This window comes from Phyllostomus hastatus, unplaced genomic scaffold (assembly GCF_019186645.2).
Source record: "Phyllostomus hastatus isolate PE091 unplaced genomic scaffold, TTU_PhHast_1.1 phas_scaffold_55, whole genome shotgun sequence".
NCBI lineage: Eukaryota > Metazoa > Chordata > Mammalia > Chiroptera > Phyllostomidae > Phyllostomus > Phyllostomus hastatus.
Genome location: NW_025334035.1, coordinates 5,273,397 through 5,294,544, shown reverse-complemented (window position 1 = coordinate 5,294,544; position 21,148 = coordinate 5,273,397). Strand labels below are relative to the sequence as shown.

General features: G+C 54.4%; 1 protein-coding gene across 4 annotated transcripts in view; it reads right to left on the bottom strand.

Annotated features, from left to right (window-relative positions):
* Positions 1-21,148, bottom strand: part of NTN1 (netrin 1) — a 196,406-nt gene that overhangs the window by 55,201 nt on the left and 120,057 nt on the right. For all 4 annotated transcript variants that reach the window (XM_045824392.1, XM_045824391.1, XM_045824393.1 and 1 more), the window contains exons 3-4: positions 13,634-13,822; positions 437-586 (exon numbers count right to left, since the gene is read on the bottom strand). In XM_045824392.1, coding sequence (XP_045680348.1) covers positions 437-586; positions 13,634-13,822 — 339 coding nt within the window. The remainder of the gene's footprint in view (positions 1-436; positions 587-13,633; positions 13,823-21,148) is intronic.

Below are 21,148 nucleotides of genomic sequence, written 5' to 3'. Positions count from 1 at the left end.
CCCCTCAAAGGCTGTGTGGTGTCAATCCTTTCTGTTCTCAACCTGCCAGAGGCACTGGGTGGTGAAATTCCCACACAGCAGTGGTGGCCCTGGGTACAGGCCCTAGGTCCAAGGTCCAAGGTCCAAGGTCCAAGGTCCAATGTCAAAGTGGCATATGAAAACAGGACCGGGACTTAGGAGGGGAGCTTGCTTCCACTGAGGAGCAGGAGACTCACTTTTTTGTCAGGACAGACAGCCACAGACAGGCTGGCTCTGCTGAGCTCTAGCTGCTTCTACAAGAACCCCACGGGCTCTAGGGTCTCCCACGGGGTCCCACTGAGCACAGAGATTGGCATCTGCAAGGACCACTCTCACAGGAAGTCAGTGGCCAGCCACTAGAAGGGGCCTCCACCCGCACCCAAGCCAGAGCCTCGGGGAACAGGGGGCCCACACGTACTTATGCAGGGGGCGATGGGAGAGCGGCTCTGCTGGTAGCCTTTGGCGCAGCGGTTGCAGGTGATGCCAGTCACGCCATCCTTGCAGGGACACTGGCCGGTGGTTTGGTTGCAGGTTTTGCCAGCAGCGCCCACGGGGTGGCAATCACAGGCTGTGGAGGGCACACAACGGGAAGGTAAGTGGACTGAAGGGGCTGGTGCACGCCCTCCCCAGGTCCCCCAGCCCCCGCCAGCAGCACCCCACAGATGCCACCCCAGGGGAAGGGCAAGGAGCGGGGAGCAGGCCCAGTCAAGCTCACACACATACCAGAAACTGATAACTGGCCACCTGCCTACATGGAAACGGGGAAGGAAAATCACAATGGACTGACTTGAAAGGACCGTTTTGGCGGCAGCACAGTGAAGCCAGGAGCCCTTCCAAGGGCCAGAGAGGATGGTGACATTCAAGTACGTTTGCAGGAAGGCCAGGTCTGGTCATGAGTGGAGGAGTCAGAACTGGGGCTGACTTCTCTCTACATGGCAAGTTTGTGCCTTCTCATTCCTTCTCCCCCGCCAGCAGCTGGCCCCCAAGCTTCCTCGCTGACCCTCTGGGTGGGAGGGACAGGGTTTGGACCCTGATGGAGCCCTGGGGTTTGCCAGGTCAGAGGGTGTGCAACCTGCCAGGCTGCTGCGCCCCACCTGCTCTGCCCACCCATGCTGTGTAGCCCCGAGTCTGAGGCTCAGGCTTCTGGATTACAAAGCCCAGGGACTGCAGCCTCGAGGAAAGCCACAGTCATCATTTATTCAAACACCTGATTGAATGTACAAAGACGGGGAGGTGAAGGTGCCCCTTGCCAGGGTCTCACGGAGAGGGAATGGCCACGCCGGGCAATGAAGTGAGGCCCTGATTCTCAAGCCAGAGGCCACTGCACGCAAGAGCACGCCTCATGCCTGTCCTCCTGGTTTGCAAGGGCTGGAGAGCTAGGGTTGCCCATCCACTCTGTCACACTGCACCCTGAAGCTCCCTCCCTGCGCCCCAAGAACCCAATTCCAGAAGTGCAGCAGCCAGAGGACACTGGGGGAACATCCCCACTGTGGTGGACTGACTGTATCCCCAAGCCCTAACCCCCAATACAATGGTATCAGGAGGTGGGGCCCTCAGGGTGGGAGGGGCACCTTTATGAGAGGAAGGAGAGAGAGCTGCCCAAGGTCACAGCAAGAAGGCAGCCAGCTGTCTGCCACCCCGGAAGCAGGCCTTCACCACGCACCGAGCCTGCAGGCACCTCAACCTTGGACTTCCCAGCCTCCACACGGTGAGACACACACATCTGTTGTCTACATCTCCCAGGCTCCCAGGCATCTCCCAGGCATCTCCCAGGATGTTTTGTTACAGCAGCCCGAGCTGACCAAGGCCCCATCCACTCCTGATGCTTGGGCAAGAGCGGCTTCACCCAATACAGGATCCCTGAATCCCCTGCTCCGTCCTGTCACCCTGGATCCAGGGTGGGAGCAGGAAGGGACAACAGGATGAAGGGCACAATGTTCTGCTTTTCCTCCTTCTCCTTTCCCCTCCCAAGGAAAGTGGGGTGGGGGTGTCTGCAGGAAGGCATCCTGCAGCAATTTCAATTGGTGCCACTAAGAAGCTGCTATGTGCTTCTGCCTCACAGGGGAAAATAAAAGCCAAGGAAATAAGTGAGCATGGAGCTCCTAGAAGAGCTGGACTAGATAGAGCCCCTCCAGCCAGCACTACTCTCTGTGCCGGCACGAGCCTGCCGACGCAGCCCCGGCCCCTCCTGGCCAGCCTTGCGCCCAGGACTGGCTGGTGAGAATTAGGAAGAGGAGGGGGGCAGGCAGGGAGAGCAGAAAGGACAGGTATGTGAGGAACTGTTTGTTGAAGTTGGGTCTGGACACGTGAGAGCTTCCCAGAACTCTTGGAGGGGTGGGTGTCCTGGTCATGGGTGCTCCCTGATGGGTGAGAAGAGGGCAGCAGACACAGGCCCACGGCAGAAGGCCCTGGGCGCTGAGCCGACACCTGGTGGGCTGTGTGTGGGGTTCTTGTGCTGCTGCTCCCACAGGAGGAAGGTGGGCTGTCCCAGCTCGGCCCTGGAGATAGCAGGAATCCTTCTGGTAGAGACTTGTCTTCTTATATCTACCCCAAATTCAGGTGCACTCCCCATTGTTTTTTCTTTTCTTCTTGGTTTTTGCTGTTGGTATGGTGTTATTTTTGGCTTTTGTTGTTATGTTTATTTTTACGCAGTAAGAAGAAACTCGGCCTTGGTGTAACTTACGGATGATGTGAGGAGGGGACAGTTGGAGATACCATACCGCTGACCTTTCTCTCTGCCCCTTAACCCCACGCTGGGACGGACGGGCAGTTAAGTACAGGCAGCATCTCTCAGTTGGCCACAAGAAAGCAGAGGGCACAGCACAGGCTCCTGTTGTCCCGAGCTCCTAACACGGCCCCAGTGGGACGCGGGCTCCTGAGGCTCCTGCTGGCTGCCGGCCCTTGGCCAGCTTCTGCATGTTTGCCGGTAATGCTAAGATGACGCCAGGACATCCCCCTCACTGCTGACAGAACAGAGCTGTGCATCCTTAGCTCCAGGACCCTTGTACTTCACTGGACGGAGGTCACCAAAGGCTATTTGCTCACTGACGGGTCACAGAGGAAGTCACCCACGGGCACCACCATGGGTCCAGGTCACCCTTATCGTGGGAAAGCAGCAGGAGTGCCACGTGTCCCTCCCCCGAGGCCCCTCGCAGCTGGTGGCCTCCGGCTGTGCCAGCTGCGGTCAGGTGGGGCTGAGGGCCACCCTCTGTGGCAGCGGGGCAGCTGCGTCTGCTGGGGAGCAGGCACTTCCCAATCCTTTGATGAAAGTTGGGGGTGCTTTATTTTGGTTTCCAAATCTTTCTCCTGGGATTCTGTAGAGACTGACCAACTGGCCTTTTGGCCTGGTCCAACGGAAGCAGGAAGCTAACTGCTTCCCCAAAGATTGGTGTTCCAAGAAGAGAAGCTATTGGGGTCCCAGAGAGGGTATGTGTGTTTTGGGGGGGGGTTGCTCAGAAATCTAGTCAGGTCCCCTCCAGGGCGTGCGCCCATCGAGGTGGAGAGTTTCACCAGTGCAGTGCCACCACCAGACACCGTGAACGCCTCAGCGTGTCCACACTCTCAGACAGCTGTCAGCTCCGGTCCTCGCACCTGCCTGTGACATTGGCATGACCACACAGAGGATGAGTCTGCCGACCGGCAGGGAAAACTGCAGGCAGCCCTGACCACTGCGGCACAGTGAGCTGGGCATTGTCCTGCAAACTGAAAGGTCACCTGTTAGATTCTAAGTCAGGGGACATGCTTGGGGTTTGGGCTAGACCCCCTGGTTGGGGGCATGCAAGACGCAAGCGATCAATGTTTCTCTCATACACCGATGTTTCTTTTCCCTTCTTCCTCTCTTCCTTCCCCTCTCTCTAAAAAATAAGTAAAATCTAAAAAAAAACAAAAACAAAAAACAGCCTGCAGGCAGAAGGAGGCCATGTAGGGGTGGCAGAGGTTCAATCTCTGAGGGCGTCATGGAGCCCTAGCCCTCTCGGGATGCGCCCCCCTCTTATTCTGCAAGGAGACATTCATACTTAAACCTGTTGAAACCATTGCTAGACGGGTTTTGTAAAGCACAGTCAAATACAGTCCTAACAGACAGACTTGCACTGCATTCAAAGTAAAGACTTCCTCTAAATCCTATTTATAAGGAAAGTCCAAATTATCCCTCTGTGCAGAGAAGAGTGTGAGGGAACTGAGAGATGACAGCAACCCACAGTGGGCTCTTCCACAGGCTGGGACAAGGGCACCCCGCAAGCAGTGTCAACAGAAGGGGGTCTGAGCCACCCGCCCAATGCCAGGGAGGCCCTAGGCCCTGACCCTCAGGGAGAGAATGTCCAAGGGACCATGCTGCATTTCTTCAACATGAGCACACACAGGCACACGTGGAGGAACACACTCGAGCACAGATTCACACTTACACGGTGGGTGGGGTGGGGCTGAGCCGAGGGGAACAAGGGAATGGGGACTGCAGCTGAGTGGAGGTCTTCCCCTTTGCAGGGGGTCTGGTGAGGGGACCAAGAGAGCCTCCCTGATTCTGGGAACTTGGTCTGGCTCTGAGCATCTTCTACCACAGGAAGCCCACTGGCGGCTCCCATTTCCCTGGAAGTCAGCCACCTTTTTCAGCAGAGGTCAATCCCTTCCACGGCAGGTCACCTCGTTTGCACGGAGCATGCAGCACCTGGTCATGGGAAACAATCCACCCCAGGGGTTTCCCACCACGAGGAGGGTGAGAGCAGGTAGAAGCCCAGGGCCCTGAGAAGGCAGCAGCATTAGGTTTCTCAGGAACTGGGCGTGCCGGAGGGCCTCCAGGTGCAGAGGAAAAGCCCGATGGTCCTCGCTCTGGGCCACCAGACAGGGTCAGGAGCTCAGGGCACACAGACGATTTTAGGTGGGCACAGGAGGCCCAGGTCTGGGCCTGTCCTGTTAGTAATACTGTGACTCTGGGTTTTACCCACCCACTGTACAGACCCTCGCTTGCTCTCAGCCTAAGGCGGCTCACCTGTAAGGACAGAGGTCTACACTCCCACTAAAGTCACTTCCAACTTAACAGCCCAAGGCTTGGTGTCTATTTGGCTCCCAGGGCCCAGCGTGGTGACCAGAGCCAGGGCCCAGCCCCCCACTGCGGCAGCTCATGGCAGTGTCTTGGCCAAGGGGACAGGGGAAGTGCTCACTCTCACTGCTGGCCACATCAGGCCTTCCATCCACACCCACCAACTGCCCTGCCCAATACCACTGTCTACAGGTAGTGCCAGGTCGCCTCGCTGAGACTAGGTTTCCCTGTCAGCCGGGAGGAGTACACCCAAGGTTTCCAAGAGCCTTGGCAGAACCGACTCAGAAGGTAGACAGTTCTGCCGCCCCCCAGGCTGCTGGTCTTTAGCAGCTGCTTTTGCCCTCTGTCCTGGACCCCTGGGTGCCCGCCAGCCCCATCAGGGGGCATGCACGCCTCAGGCTGGCCCCTCACTGCAGCTCACAGTGTGGCCCCTGGGAATCCATCCAGGCTCCTATCGGGAGGTCTGGCTACTTTCCCTGAAGACCCGGCTCCAGGGGCCTCCGGGGTCATGCAGGACCTTCAAATGGCAGTAATCCCAGGATGTGTGAGGGGGAGCTGGCGTGGGGCCCAGACCCCCTGGAGCAGCTTCAGGCTGGAGGGTGGGAGAGGGAACAGCCACAGCACCCATCCTCGCTTTGATGTCACCAACGGCTGCCACCGAGGCCGCCTGCCGGGCGTGAAGGGCAGCTCTCGGCCCAGCGTGAGTTATGGACTGAATCACGTGCCCTGCCAGCATTCAGATGTTTCAGGTCCTAACCCCAACACCTCAGAGCATGGCTAGGTTTCAAGATAACGTCTTTAAAGAGGCCACTGAGATAAAGTCACTGGGGTGGGCCCTAACCTGATGTGATGTCCTTCCTGTCCTTTAAGAAGGAAGTATCCAAACGGCTACCAGATGTGGGAGGCAGCCCCTTCCCAACCCAGTTGGAGGGAGATGCCCTTTCTGGTCCTCCCACAGCCTCCCAAGTGCAGAGGCGTCAGGCCGAGGAGCCGCCTTACCCTGAATCCTTGGACCGGGCTGTCAGCAAGTGTGGCTGCTTCCTGGGGTCCCCCTGGAGGCTGCCTGGGACTCTGGGCCTGCAGGTCACTTCAAGGCAGTGCATCTACCTGTGGCACTCGGTTAGGGGGAGACACTCCTCTGCTCCGGGTAAGACTGGCCGTGCACCTTGACAGTGGCCACAGAGAAAGCAGGAGTGTGCCACAGCCTGAGGGCAAACCCTGCCCTCCTCTCGCCCCCTCTGACCACAGGCCTTCCAGCCCTTTCCTGCTTCCAGATACGGGTGCTGCTCCTTCCTCAGCTTCCCCACAGCGGGCTGCTCCTCACACCCCAGGTCTTGTCTCAAACCTGCAGTCCTCAGAGAGGTCCCCCACCCCTACCGCCTTGCAGAGTGGTTCCCTTGATGTATACTCTCTCTTTCTCCCTCTCGTTATTTCCTTTGTGTAACTCAGCACAATTTATAATACTCTTACTCTTTTCTCTCCTTTGTTTATCATCAACCTTCCCCCAGAGGGCAAGCTCTGAGGAAACACGTAGGCTGTTGGTCACCACTGTACCCCCAGTTACTGTTTACAGCAGGTGCTCAATATAAATACTTGCAGAATCAAGGAATAAGCTCAGAACGGCTTTGCGCCCTCTCCATGGGGGTGGGGGGATTGTGGGAGGAGGTCATTGGATTCACCCTGTGAACTGGAGGGAAGAAAGAGGGGCAAATGGGGAAGATCATTCTCTCACATCCCAGAATGACCTGACTAGGAACACTCCCCGCTCCTGACTTCTCCGCACCAACGAGGGAGCGGACACAGCAAAATCCACAGGTAGTCCACCGACTTCATCTCAGCCGTCTGTGTCAGCCTCCTCTGCAGCTATGCTTTTCTCTCCCCCAGCAGTTGCTAACGAGGCACAAAAGAATAAATGTTTCAAGTTGCACGACCTCTCCTTTCCCCTGCCACTCTCGGATCAAGGTGCAGACAGCAGGAAGTAGAAGGGGAGGGGAGCCCCATAATCCCAAACTGGGTTATTTGACCCTCCTGATCTAGTTAACTATAGTCTTCCTGCACCTGATTTACAGCTGAGGGGAAAGGCACAGCTCCTACAGAGGATTTCCAAAGGGGGGGTGTAGTGGTGGGGGGGAATCTGCACGCACAGGCCCCAGGCAGGCCACCGGGCAGGGGCCGGATCTCTCTTAGCGGTACTTCCACAACCGCGCACACAGACACACAGCCCGTCCCCACCTCTCTGCACAGGACCTCCACAAGCAGTTGCTGGACACTCATCTCTGCTGCTCAACTCGTGTGTGATTGCTGCTCCCAAAGTGTGTGAATCCAGAGTATGCAAAGGCATAAGGACACATCCCGGGGCCTTGCCCAGGCCTGTGGGAATCAGTCTCAAAGTCCATGGTGGGGCCGAGACCTTCACGCAAGAGGGGCCTGGCTCTCCCGTGAGCTGCTGCTGCTCACAGAGAGAACCAAGGCAACCAGAGAGCCGAGGGAACCGTCTCTGCTGTGTGCTCAGGCTGACAACAGCAGGGCCTTCTGGTTACTCCGTTTTCCTCTAATTCAGGGGTGTCAAACTCATTTTCACCAGGGCCCACATCAGCTTCACTGTTACCTTCAAAGAGCCAAATATAATTTTAGAACTGTATAAATGTAACTACTCCTTAACAGTTAAGCAAGAGCTGGGCACTGCCACCAGGTAGAACAAGGTGCCGGGCTGGATAAAACAAGGTGGAGGGCCGGATTTGGCCCGCGGGGCTTGTGTTTGCCGCCTGTGCTCTAATTGTACAAATAATCCTACCAGCTAACAGGTATGGAGTGACGCCATGTGCCAGGAACCTCCTCTACATCATTTCATTTACACCGTAATCCTAGGATCCTAGGAGGGAGGAATTACTACTAACCCCACTTTCAGACGGGGAAACTGAAGCATCAAAGAGTACACACCTCGCCCAGGGATGGAACTTGAACCAGGGATGGATCTCAAACCAGGGATGGATCTCGATTAAATCCAAGATCCCTGTTTTTAAAAGCTGTTCATCCCAAGGCCGTTGGCCAGGGCACACCTGCTGCTCTCCTGGCAGCAACAGCTATTTCCTACATGGCACGCCCTCCATGAACAGAGGGGCTCACGATCCAGCGGCTCTTCTGCTCCAGACCCGGGAACTGGGAAGAGAGCAGGCTTCAGAGATGGGGGACTGGCACCGTAAAGGTGAAGAAAGTGGCCAAGGATGCCCGGGGGACTGAAACAAAGAGCTAGGCCTGAAGACCCAGCTCTGGAGCCGGAAGGGCCCCGTGCGGGTCCAGGCACAGAGCAGGGACGCTTCCTCTGTAAGGACCTCGGAACAAATCCACCTCTGCCTGGTTTCTGCCGGCTTGTCAAAAGTCTCAGGTCACAAACTTCCCGGACATAAGACACAGTCCCGTTGTGTCAGGGGCTGATAACATTCCTTTAATAGTCCTTTTCACTATTTAAAAAAGAACACATGGAATGGGTTATGTCAAAGCTGGACGAGACTGAAGAGACCATACATCTGAAAAGAACTCACTGATGAGGAGACGGAGGTCTGGAGGCCATGTGACTTGTCTGAGGTTCTACAGGCTTTCACCCCAGAGCCAAATCTGGAGGTCAGATTTCTGAGTCCCACCCCCTTCCGAGTCCCCCAGGAACAGGAAAAGGATGCACCCACAGAGGCCACAGCTGGGACTGAGCGTTGAACTTCCAATGGGACTTTCTTATCTTCTGACTTCCCCGCTCCCCAGGGACACCAGCCTTCATTGCGCCCTGACAGAGTCCACTCCTTGGGCCTCTGTGGCCTCTGCCCTCTGAGCTGGGAGCTGCTCCAGCCACAGAGTACCTTTCCTGCCTAAGGTGGCCGACCCTTTTCCCTACACCCCGGAAATGACAACAGAAAATGGAAGTGTGACAAGAGATCCACAAAGCAAAGGGGCACTCCTGACGCTTTTAGGCATTTGTGGGCTCGTGGACACCACCTTAGAATCAGAAGGGGGTGCAGGCCCAGGTTCCTAGCTCTGCCCTGACTGAACACTCCGGCGACCGGATCCAGCACACCCACATGCACACAGGCGCGGTGTCTAGCAGCCACATCCACCGTGCTTTCAACTGGACATTGGAACAGCAAGCTACACTAGCTAAGCCCCCCACCTTGCCCAGCAAGACTTAAACCTTTAAAAACTTTTAAGTACACACCCCCTCCACCCAGTTTCCATCAAGAGAACCATAAAAAAGAAAGCCTTCCGTTCATTGATAGTAAGTCGCTCCCCTCAAAAGAATAAACCCTGGGGCCGAGGCCACCTTTCCCGAGCCAAGAACAGCTGACTGTCCTCATTTCTTACTCTCCCATTGCCCTGGTTCTCAGCCTTGGCTACACACTGGACCCACCCTGGGGAGCTTTTCAGGTTCCTAGGACCTGAGTCTCATCCAGACCCATGAGTTAAACCAGAATCTCTGGGCGTAGGACTCAGGCATCAGTATTCTTGAATCTCCAGGTGGTTCTGAAGCGCAACCAAGGGCAAGAACCTCCATGACAAGTTAGTGACAAAGGTACAGACATGGTCAGTAACTTCTGTGGCATGAAGCAAAATATCCACAATGAAACCATTTTACCGGAGGCAAGTTCAGGTCCTGGACAGCTCGTCAACATGACAAAACGACATTGAACAAAATGAACATTCGGGAACCTGCTGTACTGAGGACGCCCAGGCATGAAGAGAAAGAATCGGGAGTGGGAAAGAAGCAGCAAGCAGCACCAAGGGGGCAGGGAGCTGCAGAGGAAGGCCCAAGGTGCTGGCTTCCTCCTCGAACCCTGGCCGAGCTGCCTGAACAAACACGGTGGGTAAGAGCAGCAGGTGTGTGCAGCGGCCAAGACGGTGGCGGGTGGGGATCGCTGCAGGCCTCGCACCTTCTTGGCAGCCGGCATTCAGCCACGTCGACTGTGGACTTGAAGGGAGCAGGGCAGTGAGTGAGAGGAGCAGGCTGCTCAGTGAGATGGAACGAGAGCCCTTTGTGCGGGGATGCTAGACGCGGTGGTTAATTTCTTCATTCTCATCGCAATTCAGTTCACGCGAGGCTCCTGGAATGTCTTTATCCATCACAAATGGTTTGGGAAGATGATAAATTAATATCATTTAAATGGAGGCACGACTGAAAGGGTTAAGTGGCGATGTCTCCTTTGCTGGCTCCAAAGAGCAAGCGCCCCACAGTCCATAAAGAAGACAAATGGTAAACAAAACCTCCTATCTTTGACAGATTCCAAGACGAGTATCATTCAAAAACGATTCCGCGGAGAAAAGGGAGAAATTCATCTCATCTGACTTTGTATAGGACAACAGCCCACGCTGTAATGAGGCCTTCCCAGCGCTGTGAAATCGCACTGAATAGCCGGAGAGTGCAGCCGCCTGTTCCCTGGGCATGTTTATTACAGCCCTTTGTGCACACCAGCCCTGCCAGCCCTGGGCTGGTTCTAACCCACGGGAGAGGAGAAAGAACCCAACAAATTTGTTGCTACGAAACTTTCCAAATGGGGACTGCATAATAACACTTGGAATCTAATGCCGTCGCTCCAAATGGTTCTTGTCTGGGTCCACCCCTGCTCTAAACTGAACAAGGCTGGGAGTCAGCCAGTCTCCAGGAGTGTATGGGTGGCCTCAGCACCCTGCCGGGCTTCCCCAGGCCCTGGGAAGTCAGGGAGTTAAAAGAGGGCCCCCGTGTCACTGCTAACCTTCCTCAGGTCAACTGCCAACCTGAATCCAGAGCCACAGCCTGCTGTCGCAGTTCCCCTGTGAAATGCATCTGAAACAGGGCAAAGGAGCTTGGTGCTCACCTGAGGGCTATGCTGGGGCTCCCTGAGGTCAACCCCAGAAGGCCAGGACCTTGGGGGTAGCTCCTCCAAACAAAAGTTTGGAGGCCTCTAAGAGCAAACCATCAGAGATCAAAAGATTGGGCCAAATGCTCCCACCAAAGGAATCATTTCCTAGAACCATCCAGGCCTGCAAAGACAAGACAGCAGACTCCGTGGAGGTGACGGAGACACCCCCATCTGCAGAACTCAAGGGTACACATCCCTCAGGCAGCAACTGCACTGCAGCTGGCTCCTGGTGAAATTTCAGGGTCTCTCCTTGGTGAGAAGTGTCCTGTGAGGGAACTGAGACTGAAAGTTCCCACGTGCCCCAAGGGGGTGACACCAGGAAGAGCAGAGCAGAGGGGATAGATCTGGAACCTTCAAGAGGTGCCTTTCCTCACCAATGAAATGGCCAGGCTTTGCAGGCCACCTTTTCTTGCTGGCCACTCAGACAGCAGTTCTTTTAGGCATGTCTTTTTTCACCAATCGTGAAGCAGAGCCCCTCAGGTAATGCTTTTTCTCAACCATCAGTGTTAGGACTGGCCAGATAGTGTTTTCCTTCGCCAATCAGGTGGCAGGATCCTGAAAGCATTGTTTTTCCTCACCAATCAGGACGCACTGAGAGTCCCACCCTTTCCTATCATGTTGCCCCAGAAGGATACACAAGCATCCCTCTGAGCAGAATCCATGCAGACATTTCTCTTCTTCTGTGGGGTCTTCTCCTGGTGCTCCCACCAAGGCTGGGGGCAGCTGCTGTCCAGGGCTAAGAGGGAGGACACAACCACTAAGGATGGACATGCATCTGAAATAGTAAGATACGACCACACCCTGGTTTGCCTGCATCTTGTCCTCCTGGAAGCTGGGAGTCCCCACACCTTTTAACCAGAGTGACAGAGCCCCAGAGGGCCATCTGCATGTTCCCAGAATCCTGTGGCTTCTGGACATCTCACTCACTGCAGCAAGAGGCCACAAGGGGCCCTTACCCCGCCCCCCACCCTGGCAACAGAGGAGAGGCGGGGCGGCAAACAGCAAGATGGCCAAGGCCCTGATCCTTCCTGTCTCTCCAGGGGACGGGCCTTTCCTGTAACAGCAGAAACTGACAGGACAGTATGTGGCCACAGAGCCCGGACCTTCTCACCCACCGGCAGATTTCTCCATTTATCCAGCTGAGTGGACACTTTTGGTTAACATTTCTTGGCCAAATTCGCAGGAAATCTATGTGCAAGCAGTTGTTTACAAAACCCTGGCTTCGATTTCTTCTGTAAATGAAACATAACAAACAATTGGGCATAGGTGAGGGAGCTGGACACCTTCCAATTACGTCCTCTGAAAACCCAAAGCCCTCTGTCCCCGGTCACGGCCCTGCTCACGCCTGCCTGCCACTGTAGGCATTTCTTGGATCCCTTGCCCAGGCCACCCCTCTCAGCCCCTGTTCAGTCTCCCGGAAGATTGTCACCTGGATGAGTTGTTTTGATGTGGAAATAGCCCAACTACCTTTATGCTTAAATTTCCCTTGACAACCACCAGAGGCAGCCTGAAGACCACAGATCTGAAAGGAGAACTAGCCTGGAACCACCTGTTCATTTGGAATCCAAGGGATTTCTCCCAGAAGATGCAGGCTGGGAAGCTGTTTGTTCGGAGCAAAGGGTTCCACTCAAGCAAGGCTGGCTCCACAGGCCCCATGCTCATATGGACACGTGCTTGGCTGAAGCTCTGCTGTTGCCATTTTGAAATTCCTAGTAATTCCTGAACAAGAAGCCCTGGCTTTTCATCTTGTTGGTCCGACGCACAAGTGCCCAACATCTGGTGGATTTCCTGTTAAGACGATGATACTTTGGCTTCATCCAAAGGCTAAGCAGTGGCCACAGACAGATTTCTCTACTATAGTGCATCATCTGGGCCTGAGTCCACCACGGCTTGGGTCTCTCAAGTGTCACAACCCTGACTGTGCTGGATTGTGGCCCAAGAGCCCTCAGAGACATCGTCTTGGGAAGCCACGCTCACAGCAAGCCCTGGCTCCAGGCCCCAAATTCTGCACCCGAAGAACCCTGATTCTCCAAAATGCTAATCTGGAATGGGGGTCCCACTTCTGCCCCAACACTACTGAATTCCCTGGCATTTCATCAGCTCCTCCGAGTCAACTCACCGGTGTTTCATGTTTGTTAGTGGGAGAAAACAGCAGAAAGTTAAAATGTTAGTGCTTGCTCCAGTGAACGAAAATAGAGTCTTCCGGCTCCCTTTAATTTTTTTGTCCTGAGAAGTAAAGCTATTTGCAGGTGGATTGAATGTTCCTTCTGAGACCCTGCCCCTGAAGCCGGCGGCACAGGGTCTGTGTCTGTGCAACCGTTGGGGGGCGGGGGGGTGCGTGCACACATCCAAAAAAATCTGTCTGCCTGGTTTTGGTAAAATAGAGCCCTTTGTGCCACGGTAAGCCTGGTGAACGTGACCCCCGCCCTGTGGTATGCGGCACACCTGTGCGGAGGAACAGGCAGCTGGGAGGGGGCGGGGCGCCCGGCCGGGCGTCCTGCACCCTTGCAGGGATCACACCTTCTCTTTTCTTCTCCTTGGAGTCATTTCTCCATCGCCCCTTTGTTTCAGTCTACACCACCGAATACCAGGGGGGCCCTGCGTGGGCTTGTGTGATCATCAGAAAAATAAAGAGAAAAGAAGTGCTGAGCAAAGAGAGGGAAGCTGATGTGGCCAAGGCCCCGCCCTCGCCGCCTACCTTTGCAGGCCTTCCGGTGGGTGATGGGTTTGCCCATGTCGCGGTAGTAGCCCTCCTTGCAGTAGTGGCAGTGGCGGCCGGCCGTGTTGTGGCGGCAATTGAGGCAGACGCCCCCACTCTTGCGACCTGACAGCTTGTAGAGCTCCATGTTGAAGCGGCAGCGCCGGGCATGCAGGTTGCAGCTGCAGGCTGTGAGGAAGTAGGGAGAGTCGTCAGTCAGGGGTGTGGTGGGGGAGCCTAGGGTGACCCTGCCCCCTAACCCCCTTTCCCGCAGGCCAGGGAGAGCTGCTCTTGGGCTCCCCTGCACGTATCTGTACCCTTATGGACCACCTGGCCCTACCTGAACCATGGCTGAGACTCCTGCTCCCTCCCAGGTGGAAATTTCACTTCCCTCCGTGGTACACACCTCAGAGTGGAAGGGTGGACTGGGCATCCTCCTTGTGCCCACATCCTGCTTGCTAGGGGCTGAATCGTGCCCCCCATTCATGTGCTGCCCTAACCCCAGGACCTCAGAATGTGACTGTGTTTGGAGATAGGGCCTTGAAAGGGGTGATTAAGTTAAAACAAGGCTGTTAAGGGGGACCTCACCCAACGTGACCGGTGCCTGCAGAAGAGGAAACTTGGACACACAGTGAGATTGGGGGACACAAACACAGAGGAAAGACATGTGAAGACACAGGGAGAAGGTAGCCATCTGCCAGCCGGGGAGAGAGGCTTCAGGAGAAACCGTCCCTACCAGCACCTGATCTCAGACTCCCTTCTGCCGGCTCCTTCTCCCTATTCCCTACACACTCCTCAGCAACCGGCACCATTTCCCCTCTGTTCTGATGCCCTCCAGGGGGGCCTCGTTCGCCCCTCATGGCCACAGGGCCGCCTTTGTGCTTCTGACTCCCAAGTCTGCATTTCCAGCTTCCGCTTTGGGGTCTGCACTTAGTGTCTGCTCCAAGTCCAGTCACTCCTCTCCATGCTGCCGGGCCGGAGCCCCTGTCTCCTGAGCTGATCCCTCCAGGCTGCTCTGAATGAACACTGTAACCAGCATGGGCATCCTCAGCATCAATCCAAGGATGCCCTTCACCTATGGACATGTTTCCACAGCCCCCAGTTTTCCTCCAGATAAAGTCAACATCATTTCACATGGCCCCCAGGGCTCTGGATACTGGATGCTGCTTCCTCCTCTCGCTCTTATGCTTCAGTGGCAGCAAACTTTTCAGTCTCCAGAGTACGCCCTGTGTGAGGACCTCCTGCCTGCCCCTCTATGACTTTGCCTATGCTGTCCCTTGCCTCCTAGGACCCTCTTCTCCCAAGCCCCCTCCTCATCTGCCTGCATCCTTCTCACCCTCCAGGTCTTGGTCACAAGGTCACTTTCACGCCCACTTTCACCTCCCGCCAGCCTGGCTCAGGCACCCAGCCCAGCCCCCACCCAGCCCTCCTCCCGACTCTCACTGGGAAGCTGAGGCCTGCCATCTACCTTAGGTCTCTCACTCCAGGGTAACTCCAGCCCAGTCAGGCTCACTCTGTGACATGATTTGCTTTTGTGCTAAGCTTGTTTAAATCACATTTTATGTAATTTCTAAGGAAATAGATGTTTAATGCCAGACACTTGAAACACCTAAGCAGAAAGGAAAAACACTGCACTCAGATTTCCGATGGCTGTTAACACTGGGGTCCATCCTTGCTGCTTTAATCAGCATTGGCTCAGCTGGGGAGCAGTTCAATTCTTTCTCACAGACAGTGATGGCACATGTGCATCTCAGGCTCATGGCCTAGTTCCTCATCGTGGTGACTATGTTTCAGTGTCAGCTAACATTCTTCACAATTTTGGAAGGTTGTCTACTGCCTGGTGCACAGACATGTGCAGCGAGCTGCTCGGATCCGCAGTGGGAGCATGCAAAGGCAGGGCATCCCCGAGCTGGGCAGTTAGGTCGTTTCCAGTCTTTCACAATCATAAACAACACATTGATACCCACCTTTGAACTCACGAGTTTATACTCTTCTCTGGTGACTGTTGTACAGCAAATTTCTCACAACAGAATTAGTAGTTAAATTTTGGGTCTACATGTTTTAAATTTTTAAAAATATGTTCATTTATTTTAGAGAGTAAAGAAGAGAGGAAGGGAGGGAGAGAGAAAGGGAGAGAAAGAGAAACAGAGAGAAACATTCATTGGTTGCCTCCATACACACCCCCACTGAGGATCGAACCCACAACCTAGGTATGTGCCCTGACCGGGAATCACACTCCCAACCTTTTGGTGTATGGGACTCCAACCAACAGGGCCACACCAGCCAGGGTGGGTCTACATGTTTTAACCAGGAATCCAAACTGCCAAATTCCCCACAAGGAAGGCTGTCCTGGCTTGCACTCCCATCAGCAGGATCTGAGAGCTCCTATTTCAACACACCCTTGAAAAGAATAACAATATGCATTTGGTATCGGCATTCTTTTTTTTAAATCTTTGCCAGTTTGTCTGGAAAACACACACACATGACTTTAATATGCATGTCTTTGATTACCAGTGGGGCTGGGCATTTCCCCATGTTTGTTTTTCTCTTTAGATTTCATTTTTTGTGCATTGCCTGTTCGTGCCATTTGCCCAGTTTTCAAACAAGGTGTTGTTTTTTTCCCCCCACAATGTCTGGTGCTCTTAAATGTAACAGATTAAAAACCGTTTGTCTTTTCTACTATACAAGCTGCAAATATTTTTACCAGTTTCTTAGCTATATATTACTTTTGTGGTTTTAAATGAATATTTGCCCTTTTAATTTTTCTGTGAGGTTATCAGCTTCTTTAAATATTCTCCTTAAACTCACCCCCCAAATCACACACCCCGTTTAATCACTCAGTTTACAAATACAGATGGACAAGGGCTTTAGCAGAGGCTCCGTGGGGAGACAGAAGACTCAGGTCACATCTTAAGTCTGGAAGCAGCTGGACCCCAACTTAGGTCAGAACATGACTCCTGAGAGCTATACACGCATCCCTCAGCACCTCCAGCCCTTGGGGCTGAGCCCAACTAAGCACAAAGGAAGAAGCTGCAGCCCACCAGCACTCGAGACTATGGTTCATCGCCCCTTTGAACCCAGCCAGTCCAGGATGACAGGGAGGCACTCAGAGTGGTTAAGTGACCTACCAGCCCAGGACCACCAAGCCAGTAAGTGGGGGGGGGGGGCCCAGGACCGGAACCCAGGTCTTCGGGCTCCTCTTCCATTGCCCCAGAGGAATGGACCACATCGCTGGAAGGAAGAGCAGCTGGGTCTAGAGTGGAGCCCGGAATCGGGTCTTTCCTGCTAGCATAGAAGTCACAGGGCCTGACATGCCTGTCCGGGGACGGGATCCGGACGGACCAGCCAGGCCTCACTTCCGCAGGCCTCTCTTGTACTGGGCAAGCCCTTGGCAGGAGCGTCTTCTTGGTCCTTCTTGGAGGCAGAGGCTAATCCTATGTCCTCTTCTGTAAGGATGGCTCCAGCTGTCCCCCATTCCCCCAATGGGCCCATCCCAGCCTCTAAGCCCTTCCTGGGAGCTCAGCCCCCATCCCCACCCCAAGGAAAACCCTGGGCCGGGCCAGTATCTCTCTTCCATATGCACCTTACACCGACAAAAGGTTCTTCCCAAACAACTGGTCACACAAAAGAACACTCAGAGGCTGAACATCAAAAGGCAGGGCGCCCTTCCTCCCCCCTGCTCTTGGAGCTGTCAGGGGACATCAAGTGGCAATTGCCCATGCTCGACCTTCTGCAAAGTATTTTACAGCTTGTTTTCTTTTCCCTTTGTTTTATTTTCTCTGCACAAATGGAAAAATGCATTGGGCAAAGCCGCTCACATCTGGATCCCTCGGCTCCACACAAAGATGTCACCTAACTCCCAGCCCGTCCCCAGCTCCTTTCTCAAGAGAGACACCTTAATCCCTTGTGCCTTCCTGTTTATCTCCTGCCTCTCTTGGAGGCAAAAATATTGGGTATTAGTTTCATTATCAAATTTCAAGGCGGGAAGGAAAGGGCAGCCTTGTGAGAACAGAGAGGTCAGCCCTGGGGAAGAGGGCAGGGGCGGGGCAGCACAACTTCTGAGGAACCTTCGTGGGCTTCCCTGTCCAGGGCTCCCCCAGCCACCCAGAGAGAGCTGGCCTGGTCTGGACCCCAGCTCTATGCCCCACCCAACTGCCATGTGGGGATCACCAAAGGTACACCACGTGTGGCTGCATTTCAGACCCAGGGGTGTAACATGGGGCAGGAGGGGAGAGGAAGAGAACCCCCACAAACACTTCTTACCCAGAAACCTGACAGGAAATGGGGCCCAAGAGATGAGGATCTATTTTCTTCTCTGATGAAAAGTTCTTCTCGGTCCTATTTTAACATATGCCGGTCACCACCATCCCTTAAGCCTTTCCAAACATCTCCCACCAGCCTGGACTGTCCAAACCCTCACCAACCCCGAGCCAGTTCAATTCAACACACAGTGAGGTGCTCCAGCTACATGCCAGGCCCTGTGTGGTGAGCCATGAGGGAGACCAGGGTAGACAGTGCACTCTCAGCTGTCCAGGGCACCCCTTCTGGTGGGGGGTGGGGGGACAGACGAGCACTCCCAGCAGCAAGCTCTTAGATAAAGAGACACAAATGCTCTCAGCTGTGTGGGTTCCTGGAGCCCAGGAACAGGGTTTGCCCTTACACTCTCCAGCCCAGAGCAGAGCTCAGTATGTTCTTATTGCACAAATGAGAGAGGGAAAGAGTAAGTCAGAGAGAATGTGAAGGGATGGATGGATGGCGGATGACGGATGACAGATGGGTGGGTGGGTGGACAGACGAATGGATAATAAATGAGTGAGCAGATGAATGGATACATGGGTGGATAGACGGATGGATGATGGATGGGTGAGTGGGTAAATGGATGGGTGAGTGGATGGTGGGTGGGTGGATGAGTGTAGATGGATAGGTGGAGCAGTGGATGGATCACAGGCAGATGGGTGAATGGGTGGTTGAATGAATGAATGGGTGGGTGAGTGGAGGGGTGGGTAGTAGGTAGACAGGCAGGACGGAGGGAAGATTGTGCGGTCTGCCCAGACTATGCCCTGACAAGGCATGGTCCTGTGACATGTGACATTTCTTTTATTGTTGCTTTGAAGTACTTAAAACTTGTATTGCTACTCTAACTTGTCAATGTAGCTTCTGCTGTCCAAGTAGACTGCAGTACTTTAAGGAGAAGAATCCACCTCTAGGATGCCCTGGACTCCTCTGAAGACCCTTGCACACAGCAGGGACTGACTCCACATCCATTGGTTTGGTGAGTTTACCAAACACAGGTGTTGGCCCTTTCCCGAAAGACCCTGGCGAACTAACCTCCCACACACCAGGGCTATCCCAGGCCCAGAAAGAATCCGGCGAATAGATATAGTTGAGCTATACCCCGGCCCTGTCTCTCAGGGCATCTGGGCCTGGCTCCCCTGCATTTCACGTGGCTCAGGGGCTTTCTGTGGAACAGGCAGGTCATTGGTGACGAGCCTCCTCAGAGGCTCTGTGCTGGGCCCAGGGACCCTGCTCTGCCCTGTGAGCACACAGGATCACCCAGCACTCCCCACTCCCTTCCAGGCAGTTCTTTTGAGAGGGTTGCCCCACGTCATTTCTGCAGCATATCAGGGAATTTTGGACTAACATATCTGCAGCTGAACGGTCCAAAGTAACTGGCCCACATACGCACCATCCACAGGCTGGGAGCTTGAATGCAAGAAATTGGTCCCCAGTCCTGGGGCTCCCCATGGCCCCAGTAAGCATAGCTCAGACCTGCCATGATTAGCACCCATTTCCACGGGTCTGGGCCACAGAGGAGATGTGGCTCAATGAACACTTGCAGGGTTGGGTGGGTGCTGCTTCTCTCACCTGCTCTTTTGCTCATTTTACCTGGGGCTGCTGAGTGAGGACCACGAGATCTGCTCACCACACAGTGCTCACAATTCCCAGGTGGAGGAGGCAGAGAGGAGTGCAGCGGTGGTTCTCACCTGAGGGCGAAGGTGCCCTCCAGCAAACATCTGGCAGTATTACAGTCACTCTCATGTATCACAACCAGGGGAGGAGGTGCTACGGTCATGGGGGGCGGAGGGGGGCACAAAGACCAAGATCTGCTAAACGTGCATGGAGCAGTCCCCTACCACAGAGTCATCTCGCACAAAATATCAATAGTGCCAAGTTTGTGAAGCCCTGACATCCCCACACCCAGGGTATGTGAATTTTTGCCTCCCTTTGCTGCTGCCAGGCCCGCAGCTTTGAATGCAGCCCTGGGAGGTGAGAAGTTTTCAGTTTCAACGAATGTGAATGCCGACTGCAGCCTTTCAGAGGACCACAGGCTGGTGCTGAGTGCAGAGGCGGCGGCTGGAGCCGGGCAGGCAGACAGAGGCTGCCCTCAGAGCACTCCTGCCTCAGAGGGGATGTACGCAGTGCCTCCGGAGCCACACAACACATCTGGAGCTTCCGACCAGGCTGAGTGCTCTCAGGGCTGACACCTGGAGGGGCTGTTCCTCTTTGCTCAACCAGGGACAAGACGGGGAGGACAGGGCCAGAGAAGAGACTCGGAGCTCAGAGGGAGTAGTCTTCCAGCCCTGCTGCAGCTGCAGCTGCAGTGCGCACAGGGTCTCCCTGATACCAGCGCAAAGCAGATCCTGATTCAGGAGCCCCGGCCTGGGGCCCAGGAGTCCTCACTTCCAGCCAGCACCCAGGGGATGTTAGTGCTGCTGGTTGGCAGAATTGGAACCAGAGCTGAACCGAAAAGGACTGTCTGGGGAGAGAGTCCCCAGGAAGGTGAAGGGGAGAGTCCGCAGAGCGGAGGCTGCATCGGCGCAGTGGGCAGAGGTCTGGTTTTAAAAGGAACGTCTCCTTAAACGATTGTTTCAGAATAATAAAACTATTTGAGAGTTATTTTTAAATGTTTGGGATAATCTTTACTTCCTTTTATTTACTACTTAGTTACTCTATTTGGTATACTATTTATTTAGAAATTGTTTGACCCTTGTTTATAACGAATTTTAAGAGACCCAGTGGGTCTACTCTAAGCCCAGTTTTCAGCTTCTCCTGAAATGACCAGGCTAATCAGTCACTGCTCCCCACACACCTGGCTCCTGCCAGCACCTTGGGACACTCTGAGCTGGGCTCTCAAAGGACTCCTTTAGGAGAGGGGCTGAGGCAGGAGTGGCCCAAGCATTTCCAGGGCCTGGACCCTTTCGTGTCTGCAGGTGAGCCGGGCATAAGAGAAATAATCGTACATGTGGATACATAGCAAAACAATCAAAGTGCACTTTACAAATGGCAAATCTGGTAGTTCATGATTTATCTATTCATTCAACAGATATTTACTGAGCACCTACTATGTTCCAGACACTAGGTGAGTCACTGGGGATATAATAGTGAGCAGGACAGATGTGGTCCCTGCCCCACTGTCTTTGGAGATACGTGGTGTGATAAAAGTCCAGTTAATGCTGCTGCCGCTGACACCTCCCTCCCAGGCCCACCCCCACCACCAAACACAGGGCTTAATGC